This window comes from Rhinoderma darwinii, chromosome 2 (assembly GCF_050947455.1).
Source record: "Rhinoderma darwinii isolate aRhiDar2 chromosome 2, aRhiDar2.hap1, whole genome shotgun sequence".
NCBI classification, from domain to species: domain Eukaryota; kingdom Metazoa; phylum Chordata; class Amphibia; order Anura; family Rhinodermatidae; genus Rhinoderma; species Rhinoderma darwinii.
The window spans coordinates 187,786,576-187,804,590 of record NC_134688.1 but is presented as its reverse complement, the minus strand read 5'-3'; the positions used below and the strand labels follow the sequence as shown (position 1 = coordinate 187,804,590).

The 18,015-nt window shown below is 40.5% G+C and overlaps 2 protein-coding genes across 4 annotated transcripts in view; one reads left to right on the top strand and one right to left on the bottom strand.

Moving 5' to 3' along the window:
- Positions 1 to 3,462: 3,462 nt before the first annotated feature.
- On the bottom strand, positions 3,463 to 15,877 carry UNC50 (unc-50 inner nuclear membrane RNA binding protein). Of its 3 annotated transcripts, XM_075852616.1 has the most exons (8): positions 15,753 to 15,877; positions 14,901 to 15,069; positions 13,360 to 13,422; positions 12,155 to 12,466; positions 11,764 to 11,884; positions 4,988 to 5,127; positions 4,218 to 4,319; positions 3,463 to 3,686 (listed from the first exon to the last, which is right to left on the bottom strand). In XM_075852616.1, the coding sequence occupies exons 4-8, from the start codon at positions 12,432 to 12,434 to the stop codon at positions 3,550 to 3,552; spliced, it is 780 nt and encodes a 259-aa protein (XP_075708731.1). In that variant the 5' UTR covers positions 12,435 to 12,466; positions 13,360 to 13,422; positions 14,901 to 15,069; positions 15,753 to 15,877; the 3' UTR covers positions 3,463 to 3,549. The 3 variants fall into 3 exon arrangements, with proteins under 3 accessions (XP_075708731.1, XP_075708730.1, XP_075708729.1); XM_075852615.1 differs by lacking the exon at positions 13,360 to 13,422; XM_075852614.1 differs by lacking the exons at positions 13,360 to 13,422; positions 14,901 to 15,069 and having other exon boundaries at positions 15,753 to 15,876.
- A 26-nt stretch (positions 15,878 to 15,903) lies between these two features.
- Positions 15,904 to 18,015, top strand: part of COA5 (cytochrome c oxidase assembly factor 5) — a 30,782-nt gene continuing 28,670 nt past the window's right edge. The window contains exon 1 of the mRNA XM_075852617.1: positions 15,904 to 16,184. Coding sequence (XP_075708732.1) covers positions 16,086 to 16,184 — 99 coding nt within the window. The 5' untranslated portion in view covers positions 15,904 to 16,085. The remainder of the gene's footprint in view (positions 16,185 to 18,015) is intronic.

Genomic DNA, 18,015 nt, shown 5'->3' with positions numbered 1-18,015 from the left:
TTGAAATTGGGAAAAGCCCCGGGACCAGATGGGTTCATAGCTCTATATTATAAAAAAAATTATTCCAACAGTTGGCTCCCCATATTTTGAATTTCTGTATGGATTTATTGAGGAGTCAGCCCATGCCTACTGAATTCCTCTCCGCAATGATAAGAGTTATTCCGAAACCCAAAAGGGACCCCTTGATGTCAGGTAACTATAGGCCGATCTCCTTATTTAACATATATACTAAAATATTTACTTCAATTTCAGCCAGGCGGTTGAACAGGTATTTATCTCAATTAGTTCATAGAGATCAGGTAGGATTTATCACGGGACGTGAAGCCCCTGATAATGTTAGGAAAATGTTCTTATTCATTCTGCTAATACCTCTAAATTCTAAATGGTCCTTCTCGCTTTAGATATCGAAAAAGCTTTTGATATCCTTTCATGGGCATACCTATTTAAAGTGCTGGAAAGAGTAGGTATCAGGGGTCCTTTTCTTCAAGCTGTGAAGACTATTTATAAAAATCCTGAGGTGCACCTCAAATTACCGGCCACCAAACTTCATCCTATACATATTCGGAGAGGCACTAGGCAGGGCTGCCCCCTTTCTCCAGCATTATTCAACCCTTAGCGGAAGTAATTAGATGCAATCCAGATATTTCAGGTCTACATGTTGGGAACAGGGAACAAAAATTAAGTCTCTTTGCTGATGATCTGATCCTCACTCTTACCAAACCATTGACTTCCCTTCCAAATTTGTTGGTGGCTCTTGACTCCTTCTCCGCAGTCTCAGGTCTTCATGTAAATCAATCCAAGTCAGAGGCCCTTTATTGTAACGTCCCACGTTCTCTACAAAAACTAGTGGAGCTAAACTTTGGTTTTCACACCCAAGAATATTGTCTTCCCTATTTAGGCATAGCCCTGACTCCCTTTATAAAAATAATTATCCTCCGTTGTTTAAGGCCATTAGGGCTGATTTAATGGGTGGGCAGAATTAACACGATTAAAATGGTTACCCTCCCCAGACTGCTTTATCTATTTAGAACCCTCCCCATCCCCCTTCAGAAGGGCAATTTACAAGCCCTCAAGAAGGACATTTTTAGATTCATTTGGAACAATAAATGTCCCAGAATATCGACACGTATCATGATGTATCATAAGAAAATCGGGGGTCTTTCAGTCCCTAATCTGCTCAAATACTATAAAGGCAGCTCAACTATTGTTGACACATCTTCCCCCGGCTAGGGCGCCAATATGGGCTTCCTTGGAAATGGCACAGTTTGCGCCATATCCTTGGGGCGCACTGATGTGGATGGTTTCACCCCTACCGACTACTCTGAAGAATCTCTCTCTCCTCTCATACCATTTATTATTATTATTAATGCGTTTAGTTAGATTTAAGCATGGTTTCCAATTTCATCACTCCCCGCTGACGTCTGTTTTTGGGAATCCAGTGTTCCCCTCGGGTCTACAGTGCTCTAATTTTCATTGGTGGTATTCTTAACAATTGACCAAAGTCCATGACTTCATTAAGGAGGGACGTTTCATTTCATACGTTCATTTTACTGACGCCTGTGTCCCCCCTGTATCTGAGCAATACAGGGCTATCCAGCTGTTCTCTTTTTTGCAAAGGTTAGTTCCTGCCCAATTTAGTATGTCTTACACCACTGTAGAATTACTTTAATCACCTTCTCGACTAGGTTTGTTGTCTATATTGTACAGTATTTTTAATACACCACATCCTGATACCAAATTGCCATATATGCTGAAGTGGGTAGAGGACATGGGTGCCACGAACTCGCCTGCACAGTGGAGACAATGCTGTGACACGATAGGTAGGGGTAGCTGGCAGGTATCATTGGTGGAGACATCCACAAAATTGCTCCATAGAGCTTACTATGTTCCAGCAGCGCTTCACGCCATCTATCCTACGGTTTCTGCCAGTTGTTTTAGAGGCTGTAGCCTTGAGGTTACTATGTATTATACTTGGTGGTCTTGCCCTCGAGTATTAACTTTCTGGACAGAAGTCTGTATTTTAATCTCCAATGTATGTCAGTTTTCCGTCCCGAAACGACTACCCACGTGCTTATTGGGGGCTATTCCTCCGAGAATGTCAAATTCCAAATTTAAACTTGCCCAGTTTATCTTCCTGGCAGCTCGAATTTATGTAGCCTCAAAGTGGCGTACACTAGATCTTGATTTCTCTATGGTTAATAATACAGTTAATCATATAGCTATCTTTGAGAAGTTAGAGGCTATGAGAACTGACTCACTTCACCTTTATCGTGCGGTGTGGGACCCATGGCTTTCCTCCCCTCATTCGCCTGACTTTCAATATACCATTAATTATAATATGTGGTTTCCTTATTTATTTATTTTTTTTGTGCTAATGCGATGTATGCTTTTGATAAAGAGATACTTTGCTCTTTCTAGATTTATGTGGCTAATATGTAAATTTTAATTTAATGGCTCTGATGTTTGGTTTCTATATTCCTGCCCTATGTCCCTCCACATCCCTTTTCCTCCATATCCATATCCCCATTTGGTACAATTGCTCTTCACTATATCCTCCTGCGTGGGTACTGTTTGAAACTAAAAATGGGTTATATTCCAATTAAACAATTGCAATCTGCACGTTTCACACCGTATTCAGGGTTTGCTTTCGGCAGGACTGTTTGAAAAGATATACCACACAATATCTTTTTTATTTTTTTAATAATTAACAATTGATTGCGCTTTTAAAAAAAAAGTAGGCCAAGAGAACCTGACACAACACAACCAAATGTATGCCAAAAGGATACCCTAATGAAATATTTTAAAGTCTATGGGCAAGTTGGTGTATACATGGACATTTGCCACCTTTTACTTTTGGGTAAGGGAGTCCTTCAAGCTATAAGTTAGTCATAACCTGTATGTTCAGATCCTGAAATTAAATGCATTACTGTCATCTTATGTAAAATAATAAATTGAATTTGTACTAACGAGGGCAGGGGTGATGAGATCAGGTGACAAGGGAAAGAAACGTGACAGACTGACCCAGTGGAGCAATGATAACCAGCAGCAACGTAATATTTGACATGTCTCTAAAGGACATGGTTTGCACATTCTGTATACAACTTGACATTTTATTAACGATATATATATATATATATATATATATATATATATATATATATATATATACACACTGTAGATCTATACCCTATTTTTAAAATATAAAGGAAAAAAGTTGGGTTTGGCTCCTTTTGCATCTCTTTATGTTCAGGTTTGGAACTTCAATCCATTATGAAATATACAATCCTGTGTAATGTTTGTCATATATAAAGTATAATAGATTGCCTCTCTGTTGCTGTAGTATAAAAGGTGTGTGGATCTCATAATAAAAACTGAAATGGTGGATCCTTTCCAACTAATCCGGGCTGCTGTACGTAAAAACAAAATATTCCATCGCCATTGAAAAAAAACAAAACAAACTCGTTATTTTCTTAAACCAGAGACAAATTATATTCTACAATAAAGAGTTATTTACAATTATACAAAAGCAACAATAAAGCCGCATGATGTTCAGTCCACTCGGTACTTGTAGAAAGCATAAAGCATTGCTGTGAAGTTCCAACCCAGAGCCAATGACAAAGTATAGAGTAATACCAAAGCAGCAAATGGGTAAAGTAATATGACTGTGTTTTTCAAGAATGGCAGCGCTGACAAGAGAAAAAACAGAAAAGTGTAACCAACACAACATTTATTCTCTAAATAAGTAATATTCTTTCACATCATTTTACATATTAATTTTTCCAACTACACTTAAAACCTAGTACCCCCTCCCCCCACACTTCGTGTCATAGTCACAGGGATCCAGGAAGCTGAAATATGAGGATTTATTTGTGGAGCTGGCGGTCACCAGTGGTTTTATTAAACTACCTAACAAAATAGCTATATATATATATATATATATATATATATATATATTCTGCAGAGCAATTCTTTTTAGTGGTAATAAATTTCCTGGTAACCACCAGCTCCGCAGCCTGAGGACCCAACAAACAAAACATGAATATGCAGTTTCCATCTTTATATTCTTCATTTAAAGAGGACCTGTCACTAGGCCATGGAAAGTGAACCAGCAGTCTCACCTTGCTACCGCTGTCACCTTTCTACACGCCCCCCCTTCTACACCCCTAGTTGATTTGGCACCAAATACGGTGAATTAAAAACCTGACCCCGTAACTTACCACTATATCCAAGGAACGTTATATAGATGTAATAGCCAATTGCAATTAACCAGAATGTGTTCCCAACAAAGTATCCAATAAACCAGTCTGACAAAACGACATCTGCAAAACATAATATGGGAATGCGATTACACATCGATTGTACAAGGAATGAGATTACTACATGTTCATTATCTAAAAGAGGCCTAGGTTTCAGGATTTTTTTATTTGTTAATAGAACTTAAGAAAAAAGTATGTAATGCAAATTTCCATGTAGGTATAAAGTAACTTCTCTAACGAACTCAGAATTTCACTGAAATTTTATTATGTCTTAAGATAAACTTTCAAGTTTGTTTTATTCCGCTCCTAAAAATGTTTGGCAATTTTTAAGCCCATTCAGCTACTGGCAGAGTAACGATCTTAATCTACTAGGACTATTTTAATACTTCACCATACTGAGGATCCATGAGCAGGGACCCCCCTTATTTCCATAGTGAATGGACCACAGCACTCTGTAGAGCTCTTAAACCCCTTTGGCTTTGCGTGGCAACTGACACGGAACTAGTAATAAACGGACAGTACAATCATTGGGAGGCGATGATGATATCTGCCAACCAAGGGATCACAGAAGAGCGGCACTTATATAAAGTACCTGACACATCACTGATCTGGTTTGGATATACAAATCATTGTGATTGTTTCATTTTGGGATTTGTTTTAGAAAACATTCGTCAATAATGACAGGTAATGTCCAGTAAAAGGTGCTTTCTAAACACACGCCATTTCCTTACATTTGATGAAGAACAACTGGATAAAATGCAGGATGACCAGAAGTGGATAGAATGCATTCAAGTGGACATCAAATGCATAACCCCATTCCACATCATAATCCCTTCCCTGATCTTTTACCAGGTACTTGTTAGAAATAAACCTGAAACACAAAGCACAAGATACACGTTAAATTATGACTGAATTACCATCACACATTCTATCCAAAGGGACTAAAGCTTTAATGCTGGCTTAACCCCTTGATATGGCCTTTAAAACACAAATGTATCTTAATTTCTGTTCCTCCGTAGCTTGACAGTCACATTTATTTTTGCGTCAACGTAGCTGTTAGAGGCCTTATTTTTATTTATTTTTTAATGAATGAATTGTGAGGTTTTTTTAGACATCGATTTAGTTTATGCCATTATTTAGTGCTGTACAGAGATTACTACCATTCACATCACTGTTCCATATATTATTTCTTTGTTAGTAAAAAAAACAAAAACCCTGTTCATTGTAATTGTTTATTATTTTTCTCTTTTTCATTTTAAGGGATTTCTTTATTTTTCTTTTAACCCCTTAAGGACGCAGCCTAGTTTTGGCCTTAAGGCTCAGAGCCCATTTTTCAAATCTGACATATTTCACTTTATGTGGTAATAACGTCAGAATGCTTAAACCTACCCAAGCGATTCTGAGATTGTTTTCTCGTGACACATTGGGCTTCATGTTCGTGGTAAAATTTGGTCGATATATTCAGTGTTTATTGGTGAAAAATTGCAAAATTTAGCGAAAATTTTGAAAAAATTGCATTTTTCAGAATTTAAATGCATCTGCTTGTAAAACAGATGGTTATACCACCCAAAATAGTTACTAGTTCACATTTCCCATATGTCTACTTTAGATTGGCATCGTTTTTTGAACATTCTTTTATTTTTCTTGGACGTTACAAGGCTTAGAACATAAACAGCAATTTCTCATATTTTTAAGAAAATTTAAAAAGCCTTTTTTTTAAGGTACCTCTTGAGTTCTGAAGTGGCTTTGTGGGGCATATGTATTAGAAACCCTGATAAAACACCCCATTTTAAAAACTAGACCCCTCAAAGTATTCAAAACAGCAGTTATAAAGTTTTTTAACCCTTCAGGCATTTCACAGGAATTAAAGCAAAGTGGAGGTGAAATTTGCAAATTTCATTTTTCTTGCTGAATTTCAATTTTATTCATTTTTTTTTCTGTAACACAGAAGGTTTTACCAGAGAAACACTACTAAATATGTATTTTCCAGATTCTGCAGTTTTTAGAAATGTCCCACATGTGGCCCTACTGCGCTCGTGGACTAAAAGACAAGCCCTAGAAGCAAAGAAGCACCTAGTGCATTTTGAGTCCTCTTTTTTATTAGAATATATTTTAGGCAGCATGCCAGGTTTGAAGAGGTGTTGAGGTGTCAAAACAGTAGGAATCCCCCAATAGTGACCCCATTTTGTAAACTACACCCCTCAAGGAATTCATTTAGGGTTGTTGTTACCATTTTGACCGCACATTTTTTTCACAGCACGTATTTGAATTGGGCTCTGAAATGAAAAAAATTTCATTTTTTCCAATAAAATGTCATTTGTGATCAAAATTTCTTATTTTCACAGGGAACAAAATACCCCATTTTGTTGCCCAATTTGTCCTTAGTGTGGCAGTACCCCATTTGTGGTGATAAACTGCCGTTTGGGCCTATGGGAGGGCTCAGAAGGAAAGGAGCGCTATAGGTTTGTTGGAGTCCAGATTTTGTTGGATTGGTTTTCGGGTGCCATGTCGCATTTGCAGAGCCTCACAGGTATCAAAGCAATGGAAACCCACCAGAAGTGACCCCATTTTGGAAACTACACCCCTCAAGGAATTCATTTATGGGTAATGTGACCATTTAGACCCCATAGTTTCTTCACAGAACTTATTTGAATTGGGCTGGGAATTTAAAAAAAATATATTTTTTCCAATAATATGTCATTTTAGCTCAAAAATTCTTATTTTCACAAGAAATAAAATACTCAATTTTGTTGCCCAATTTGTCCTGAGTGCGGCAATACCCCATTTGTGGTGATAAACTGCCGTTTGGGCCCATGGGAGGCCTCAGAAGGGAAGGAGCGCTGTGTGTTCTTTGGAGTACAGATTTTGTTGGATTGGTTTTCGGGTGCCATGTCACATTTGCAGAGCCCCAGAGGTATCAAAGCAATGGAAACCCACCAGAAGTGACCCCATTTTGGAAACTACACCCCTCAAGGAATTCATTTATGGGTAATGTGACCATTTAGACCCCATAGTTTCTTCACAGAACTTATTTGAATTGGGCTGGGAATGAAAACAAAATTATTTTTGTCAAATAATATGTAGTTTTGGCTGAAAATTTCTTATTTTCACAAGAAACAAAATACCCCATTCTGTTGCGCAATTTGTTCTGAGTGCCGCAATACCCCATTTGTTGTGATAAACTGCCGTTTGGGCCCATGGGAGGGCTCAGAAGGAAAGGACCACCATTTGGCCTACTCAGGATTTTCTAGTGCGAAGTCATGTATGCAGAAGCCCCTGAGGTACCAGTACAGTTGAAACCCGCAAGAAGTGACCCCGTTTTAAAAACTACACCCTTAAGGCATTCATCTAGAGGTGTAGTGACCATTTTGACCGGAGACCTACACCCCATAAACTGTAATTTGGGTTCTCCCGGGTATGGCAATACCCTACATGTGGCTGTTATCAGCTGCCTGGACACACAGCAGGGCCCAGAGGGGAAAGACGAGGGGGGATAAGCTGTGCGGAGTGCATCAGGGTAAGTAAAATTGGGGTAAATTATAAACCAAGGGATGTATGATAAATTTTAAAACACTTTCATACAGAGCTCTGGTTATTCGGGACACGTGTCACATTGATATATTGTGTCCTCCCTTATCCCCCTCTTATAGCAGACTTTGCACCTCTTTTGACTTTTTCCCTTCTTGCCAGTTTGGGGAACTTCCCCTGGAAAGTGTTGCCCTGGTACGATGCGTGTGGGCTCGCTTCCAGAAGTACTGGGTGCCCCCCCTTCTTGGTCCCTAAAGATTAGGTTCTTGATAATCACCTCTTGAAATTCCAGGAAAGTTCCCGTCTGGCCTGCACATCGACGTAGCACGTACGCATTGTACAAAGCCATCTATATGATGTTCCCGGCCAGCTTCTTATACCACACCGCATGGCGCTGCAGGGCTTCAGGGCTTGATCTTACAAGTCCATCACTCCCATGTACCTATTGTAGTCCAGGATGCAGTCTGGTTTGGGGGTGGCCTTTCCTTCATATATCCTAAACCTGTAGGTATACCCTGATGCACTCTCACAGCTTATACATCTTCACGCCATACCTTGCCCTCTTACCCGGCAGGTACTCGCGGAATTGAACCCTCCCTTTAAAATGTACCAGGGACTCATCAATAGAAATACACTTCTCGGGGGTGTATGCTTGGGAAAACCGGGCACTGGAACGGTCTAATAGGGGTCTCCGTTTAGACAAACGGTCAAAACTGGGGTAATCTCGGGGTGGGCACGGCTCATTATCAGTATAATGTAAGAAGCGAAGTATTGCCTCATTTATTTATTTTTTTAGGTTCCAGTTCAGTTCTGAAGTTGCTTTGAGGGGCCCATATATTAGAAACCCCTATCAAATACCCCATTTTAGAAACTAGACCCCTCAAAGTATTCACAACAGCATGTAGAAAGTTTATGAACCCTTTAGGTGTTTCACAAAAATTTAGAGCAAAGTAGAGGTGAAATTTACATTTTTTTTTGGTCAGAAAATCCTCTTTATACCATTTTTTTTATAACACAAAAGGATTTATCACAGAAACGCAACTTAATACGTATTGCCCAGATTCTGCAGTTTAGAGAAATATCCCACATGTGGCCCTCGGGCGGTAATGGACTGAAGCCCCGGCCTCCGAAGCAAAGGAGCACCCAGTGGATTTTGAGGCCTCTTTTTTATTAGGCACCATGTCCGGTTTGAAGAGGTCTTGTGGTGCCAAAACATTGGGAACGCCCCAAAAGTGACCCCAATTTGGAAACTAGACCCCTTGAGGAATCCATTGTAGTTTTCTTGGGGTGCATGCGGCTTTTTGATCAGTTTTTATTCTATTTTTAGGTGGCGTGGTGACTAAAAAACAGCAATTCTACTATTGTCTTTTTTTCGTTTTTTTTTACAGCGTTCACCGTGCGCTATAAATGACATATTCACTTTATTCTGCGGGGCGATACGATTACGGCGATACCAGATGTTTATAGTTTTTTTTTATGTCTTATGGCGTTTGCACAATAAAATACGTTTTGTAAACAATCATTCACTTTTTGTGTTACCTTATTCTAAGAGCCATAACGTTTTTATTTTTCAATCAATAAAGCCGTGCAAGGACTTATTTTTTGCGTAACGAACTGTAGTTTCAATCATTACCATTTTTAGGTACATGCGACTTTTTGATCTCTTTTTATTCCTTTTTTTGGGAGGTGAAGTGACCAAAGAATTGTGATTGTGGTTCGGTTTATTATTATTTTATTTTACGGCGTTCACCGTGCGGGATAAATAATGAAATAATTTTGTAGTTCAGGCCGTTACGGACGCGGCGATACCAATTATGTATAGTTTATTTGTTTGTTTATATTTTTTTATTAATAATAAAGGACTGATAAGGGAAAAGGTGGGATTTTTACTTTTATTACTTTTAAATCTTTTATTTTCTAATTTTTACACATCTTTTTTTAACTTTTTTTTCACTTTATTACTTTGTCCCACTAGGGGACATGAGGGCAGGAGGCCCTGATCGCTATTCTAATACACTGCACTACATGCGTAGTGCAGTGTATTAGAACTGTCAGCTACTCACTGACAGCAAGCATAGTGGGTCCTGACGTTGTCAGGACTCACTAGGCTTCCGTCTATGGCATAGCCGGACGCCATTGTTTGGTGTCCGGTTGCCATAGTCACCATCGCCGGCCGCTATCGCGTAGCAGGCCGGCGATGGCAGCTTAACCCCTAAAAAGCCGCGATCTCTATAGAACGCGGCTTTTAAGGGGTTAATCAGCGGGGACACAGCGATCGGTCCCCGCTGTAGGAGCTGTGACAGCTGCTGAACAAGACAGCAGCGTCACAGCTCCTGTATGTGTCGGGAGGACGGCCGAAACGGCCGTTACTCCCGAGACGTACTATTACGGCATGGAGCGCGAACGATACAGCTGCCATGACGTAATAGTACGTCAAGGAGCGGGAAGGGGTTAATGGATTAACGCTATATGCCAGTACATAATAACATGCAAGGCATTAGGAAAGGGTCCGGCATTCTGAATGTATAGGTAAACACTGATGATTGTGTCACCAGGATTGACAGTAATCCAACAAAGGGAGTCCTCTCCTTTTGTTTATATCACAAACAGTATTAATTGCAGTATTTTAAAGGTTAAACATCCGGGATTGAAGATTTCTCATAGGCCCTGTTCACATTATGTTTGTAATGTACTTTTAGCATGGAAAGCTCCCGGCGTACATGTGGATCATTTCCATAGGGCTCCACTAGCCCAATGGAGGTCAAAAAGAGGTGTCTCTAGCCTCCCTCCGGCGGGTATATGTCAGTACACCTTTTTTTAAGGTATGGAATAGTGTAGTAGACTACGCTATTCCATCCAACAAAGATCCCGCAAAAAACAAACCAATACTGCGCCGTGTATATATATATATATATATATATATATATATATATATATATATACACACACACACACACACACACACACACATACATATATATATTTTTTTTATATTCATTAAGAAGCCTATCGGTGACGTATGCCAGTTTATGGTATACATAACAGGCACCCTGATACATTAAATGGATGTCATAATAACCTATGGGTGACGGATGCCACTATTATGGGATCCATTTAATCGATACGTCATGAAAATGTCATGAGAGTTCATGACGTATCTGTATCTAATAACCTATGGGTGACAGATTCCACTGTTAGGCATCCATCACAGCTTACGTTTAACATGTACGCTGCACGTACGTAAAACACGTGATGTGAATGAGACCTTATTCCGGCAACGACATTGTCAATCTTAGGCCCCGTTCACCTCAGCGTTAGGTTTCGTTCAACCTTTCCGTCGTAGGAACCCATGAACGGAAAGACAAAGCAGGACCTGCTGTCACTGAACCCATCAGTCCCGCTGACCTGGTGGCTACAGGTTTCAGCGTTAGATACAGCTGCTCTGTATACAGAGCAGCTGTAGTTCAAAAAGTAAAAATATTTTTTGATAATATAATTACAAAGGTGCACCAATTGCACAGATATACATTTCTATTGAAAAAAAAAGTTTTTAAAAGGTGTACATAGCCTTTAAACTAATACTAGCTCCACCTTAAACGGAAATCTTATATTGCCTTGCAATATAAATACTGGCAAACTGTTGTACCCAATGTGTACTTCACATGACTGAAAAAAAAAGTGTATTTTCTCACTACATAAATAAAGGCCAAGCGCAAGGCTTCTTCGTTGTTACGTACAGTGAAATTTCATGCACATGGCTGTATTATGGCTCCATACAACCTCTGCATTGTATGGAACCATAATTCACCTATACAAGTAAATCCATACAGTCCCCGACGTAGCACTTTATGCCGTTGTACAGTTTGGCTACTATTGCTTGATGCCTAACTTTATTTTGAAGCAAACAATGGCTTTGTAACTCAATGTGGAGTGTGATACGCGTGCATATATACTACATTATAGTCGGTGACTCACTTACCACATAAAGGTTGCGATCAGTAGCCCTACACCAACACAGTCAATAAACACAATCCAGAGGAGAAGCTTCAGGGTTTCCACAAATCCAATTTGCAAAACAAACCCAAACATTAATGTGGACACTGTGCAAAAAGAAAAACAAACGCAGGATTTAGTCTTAGTACAAGTGTTATTTAAAACAAACAATTGAAATCAATGGTGATGGAAACCCCTGGTTTCTGTCGGTGTCAGTTTGTGTCTGCTGAGGGTCTCGTTCTGACGGAAACCTCCGACGGAACATCAGAACGGGACACCAACGCAGATGTGAACGAAGTCTAAGGCTATTTATGGAAGTTTAGACAAATGGCGAACACATAATAAAATTCCCAGCTTCACATATTAATACAACTTACCACATAACCAAATACTGAGAAGGACTAGGAATGCAGGGTCATCTCTCGCCCATTGGTCTTTTGTCTGTTTTCTGTATTGGAAGTTTCTGTACACTTTCTGTGGTGAAGTAAAAAGATAAAGCATCTGCCAGAGCGCAAATTCAAAGTCCATGTGTCTGAAGTGAACAAGTCTCCGCAGGTACTTATAGCGCTTGGCTCCGGCTGTGTGCCTTGCTGCATCCCAAGAATTTATCGTGCCATTGCCTTGTGCCCGAGAATTCACTGATGTGGTAGGCAGCATCTTGAGGGCAACGAAATGGCTTCACATAAAGCCTGGAGGTGAACAAGAAAACTGGTATTAGAAAACCGGGCACATAGAACAGGCCGTAAACAGTGAGGAAGGATAAGGGAACAGGGAAATGGACATGGTTTAGTTACTATAGACAATACCATCCATAGGACCACCTCAACTTTGTATGAACTTCAAGTTTTTGCTATTCATTTTATTAACTTAGACCCTTCTCGCCCACGCCACATAAATGAATGGATGTCACCAGATTCCCTGTGCAAAGGTGACGTGATCTGCGTCTTCTCTGCATATCAGTGTTTACAGATCACTGGTAACAGAGGTGGCACTGATGGAGACAGACACCAAATCTGGATAATCTCCATCTATACAAGTCTTTTATCAGTGGTTCCTGTACAATTCAGAGGAATGGTTTTTATTAGCTATTTTGTGAATTAAAGTTTTTTAGTAGTTTAATTCTAGAAAACACATTTTTTAAATTTACAGTGATCTAAAGGTGACATCGGGGAACACATAGCTCATGCTAACCTGGGGCCCAATAGTAAAGTAATAAAATAAATGAATAAGTTCAGTAAAATGTAAAAAATTGTTTAGACTGAGAATAAGAAAACAAAGAAATAAACAAAAAACTTTTAATTAAAAATAGCCCTTTTCTTTGCCCAAAAAGTACACACCTCTCCGAACCCACACGCAGCAATATTTGACATACTGCATGACACAAACGCATTTCGCATGGGCATCAGGTGCTCAGGCATTCATATGCCCCAGGCATGCCGTATGGAGGACTCTGATAATGAACTACATTTCAACGATTAAAGCCTATTGTAAGCACTACCATGTAGAATTTGTACACTTTAAGAAAAACACATTACTCCAAGATCGCACCAACCACCAAACATGCCGGCTTATCGTAATTTACCTGTTAAAGTATTTAGAACAACAACTCCTGGCACGTCTCAGAGGAAAGTCATGAGCTGTAATTCTAATCAATGTAAAAAGTGGAAAGTTATTTAAAAAGTAGTAAGGCCTCATTGCACACGGCCGTGCCTGTTATCATGGGCCGCAATCGTGGGGACGGCCGCGGACAGCAGCCCGCATTCTCGGCCCGTGCTCCCATAAAAAGTATGGGAGCATGGACTGTAAAAAGCAAAAAAGATAGGACATGTCCTATCTTTTGCGGTACACTTCTATGGCCCGGACACCTTCTCGTAAATAAACGGGAAGGTGTCCATGAACAATAGAAGTGAATGCGTCCGTAATTGCAGACCGAAATTGCGGTCCACAGCTACGGGCGATTTTTACGGTCGTATGCATGAGGCCTAACCAAAATTGGTCATGGTACATGCTATGTAGTATGTGATCTGTAGAGATACCGTAAATAGCTGCTCCTGAGTTAGGGCCTAAGAAATGACTACAAACCTAAAATACCCTGCACTTAAAGGGGTTGCCTCATGGAGAAATCACAGAAGGGTAGGCTCCCGCTTAGGATGAGTTTCTGGTGGACTCAAGCCATCCATGTGTCTGGCCGCTACGTAAAGCAATGCCTGACTGATCGCGGCTTCACGAGGCAAAATCTAGGAACCCCTTTAATGGAAACCCCAGTGGAATGGCATCATCTCCCTTGTCAGATCTCCATCTTGCCCCCTCAAAGAGGGCACTATATGAAGCCTGTGTAAAGAAACCACAGCTATTTTGCTACTTGTCCTGATTTGTAGCAGGAAGAGAACAATACGGCATATGTTTTCAGATCTCCTATTCACTATTGCTGACTGCCCATAGGCTACAAACCTCCTGGCTGTCCACACCGATCTCTGCAAAGACGTGTTAAAAAAAAGTTAAATATATCACTTATTTTATCACACAGCAGCAAAGTCTTATATCTTAAAAATAAAAGCAAATACATGTAGGTTGGCAGAGGAATAGAACAATTTGCTACTAAAGTGGCAGATGGCTAAAACTTGAATATGTGCCTATATAAGAAGAGGTTAAAGGTTTCACAGTGGTCTTTAAAGGTTTTGTCTGAGATTTAAAAAAAAATTCAGGACCTGCAGTGAATGTTAAAAATAAAATTAAAAAAAAAAATAAAGTTACTAACATTTTAGCTCCCCCTGCGACTGCAGTGATGATGTCACGTTCATCATTTACATGACCTGCAGCCAATCACTGACCTCAGTGGTGATGCCTGCATGTACGGCACGTGACCACTGAGGCCTGTGATTGGCTGCAGCAGTCACATGAATGATGGACATGACATAATTGCTGCAGAACCGGCAGGGACCATCGAAGCATCAGTGCTGGAGTGACAGGGGAGATTTCAAAGGTGAATAACTTTCACTGCTGGTCCTGAAATTTTGAAAAATCTCGGATAGCAACTCTTTAGTAATTTTAATTCTATGTATCCTACTGTGTATGCAGCTCCCATGTAGATCATGTGAGCCAGATTACATACTATAAACAAACCTTGTGTAGCTTGATCCTACAGTTAGGAGTTTCCTTCTGGCCCCTCTTATGTCTGCTATTAAAGGTGTAGATGGGAGCGAGTACCATGCGTGACATGTGACTGCAGGACCAGAACACAAAGGTTTGTAGTGATCTGTAATAACGGAGCTCTGCACGGAAGCTGTGGACACTAAACGGTAGAAAATTAATCAGACTATTTTCAAAGTTGCTTTATCGCTCGAATGGACATGTCCTACGAACCAGATACCCAACGCACCCAAAAAATGTCTAACGCTCTGTCCACATTCATAAGAGTACAGGTCACAAGACAGGAAGTCAGTTGATGCTACCATGACAACCCCAGAGCAAGCACCATATTGACATTACTGTGGAGGAGAAACATAAGACAAGGTGTTGATCACATTCTGATGAAGTACAGAGCCCCTTTAAACTAGGAGAAACTTGTGCCCCAGAAGCCCTGGCCTAAAGATGGCCACAGAATTCAGACATTTTTGATCAGCCCGGGAGTTAATTGAAAATACAAGTGTCAGCGTAATAAAACGTTCATTAGTAATTTTCTACGTGGTTAAACACGTCCAATGTGCCTGACAAATACACCATCATTACAAAAAACACAAAATGAAGAATACTGAAATGAAAACCAACGATGACGTCAGACCGCCCTGGATGTTGTACAGCAGCACATCACTGTTATATTGCCATGGCTTAGTGACACTGCAAACACCCCTGGGTGATACAATCTGCCCATGTTAGCATTACATCAAGAACCTATTACAATACACGCCATAAGGGTACAGGTATAAAAGCAATAAGACGTCATTGCTGTGGTGGGCACCGCATTCCACATCTCACCTGATAAGCTCCGCACCTTGACAGCTTCCTGCAACACAGGGCAGAACACGTAGTGCCCAGTGACGTCATGAGCAAGCGGAAGTGTAGCGACGGAAGCTGCCGAGGCGAGGCCTCACGGGAAATGTAGTTCTTCCTGCTTGATTTTGTTCTGCGCACAGTAAATGGAACGTTCCTATGTCGTTGCGCACAGTAATGACGTATATGGACGCTTCTCACTAATGATGTTGTATTGCGACTGAAAATTTCGCATTGCATTTTGGGAGAAAGATGGCGCTGCCCCTGTAAAGGTTTCAGTAAAGTATCAGGTGTAACAGCATACCGCGACAGGTAGCCATGCCTAAATATTTTGAGGAGAAAGTGGAGGATAATCATCCTTGTGCTGGGGTGAAGGAGGATCTTAAGAGTTGCCTGCTGGAGAGTGCCTGTGTACTGGTATGTCATCGCTGGCTCTATCGTACCAGTCCATAGTAACATGTAAAATATGTATTATTAGTTTTTCTCACAATAATACGCAATCAGAAAGCTTGCTGTTTTTTTTTTTTAAAACTTTCAGAGCACCCTTAAGCAGTGGGTGCCCCCGTAAACAGCTCCTGCTTGTTCCACATAATGGTAGCACCCATAAACAGTCTTTGCCAGAGTGTGCCCCTATAAGCATTGCACCCATAAACAGTGCCTGCCAGTGTGCCCCTATAATCATTACACCCATAAACAGTGCCTGCCAGAGTGTGCCCCTATAATCATTACACCCATAAACAGTGCCTGCCAGAGTGTGCCCCTATAATCATTACACCCATAAACAGTGCCTGCCAGAGTGTGCCCCTATAAGCATTGCACCCATAAACAGTGCCTGCCAGAGTGTGCCCCTATAATCATTGCACCAATAAACAGTGCCTGCCAGAGTGTGCCCCCATAATCATTGCACCAATAAACAGTGCCTGCCAGAGTGTGCCCCTATAATCATTGCACCAATAAACAGTGCCTGCCAGAGTGTGCCCCTATAATCATTGCACCCATAAACAGTGCCTGCCAGAGTGTGCCCCTATAATCATTGCACCCATAAACAGTGCCTGCCAGAGTGTGCCCCTATAATCATTGCACCCATAAACTGTGCCTGCCAGAGTGTGCCGCTATAATCATTGCACCAATAAACAGTGCCTGCCAGAGTGTGCTCCTATAATCATTGCACCAATAAACAGTGCCTGCCAGAGTGTGCCCCTATAATCATTGCATCCATAAACAGTGCCTGCTACAGTGTGCCCCCATAATCATTGCACCCATAAACAGTGCCTGCTACAGTGTGCCCCCATAATCATTGCACCCATAAACAGTGCCTGCCAGAGTGTTCTCCTATAATCATTGCACCCATAAACAGTGCCTGCCAGAGTGTTCTCCTATAATCATTGCATCCATAAACAGTGCCTGCTACAGTGTGCCCCCATAATCATTGCACCAATAAACAGTGCTTGCCAGAGTGTGTTCTTTAGACAATGCCCCCTTTTGCTAATTAATAAAGTTGTGCACTTCTCATTCAGCACAATGGAGAATGACTGTACATACACGGCCACTTCTCCATTGATGGCTGTGACTTAAATTGTCAACTAACTCCTCAACTCCTTAGTGTCTATTGTTAAGCACTTCTGCTTTTGTAAACTTTCATTTCTTTATGGCACTACCACCTTGTGGGCTCTTATTCCGGTAGTGGTGGATAAATAGTCTGTATTTATTACTTCTGAAAGGACTATTATTATTTACTGCAGTTCCAGCATGTGCGTTATAATAGTGTTTTCCACCTAGCTTATTATATGGTTCATATTTTTACTTGGTGGACACTTCTCATAGGAGATCATCATGTTTTATGTTTACTGGATACCATTTCAAGGAGTTTTTTTTATGTGGAGGGGGCTATGAAGTAGTCAGTGGGCTGAATGCTCCTTCTATATTTTTTATTTATATCACCAATGTAAAACAAAGAGTACCTAAGTACAAAGATATGTCCCAGAAATATAGTAGCCATTTTATCCCTTATGTCCCTCTTATCTAATTTTGTTATCCAATAACATTCTCTCTTGAATCAACATGGATCATATCCGTGGGATTCATATTTGCCAGAATCTGGTCAACTTTTTTATTTCTATAATATTTATACTTTATATTTCTGATTATGAGCCTTTTCCATTCTTTTAAAAGTCACCCTGTTCTTTCTATCCATTTACTTTCTGTAGCCAATCAGAAGCCTTCGCTTTGGCAGACTGGCAATGTTTGG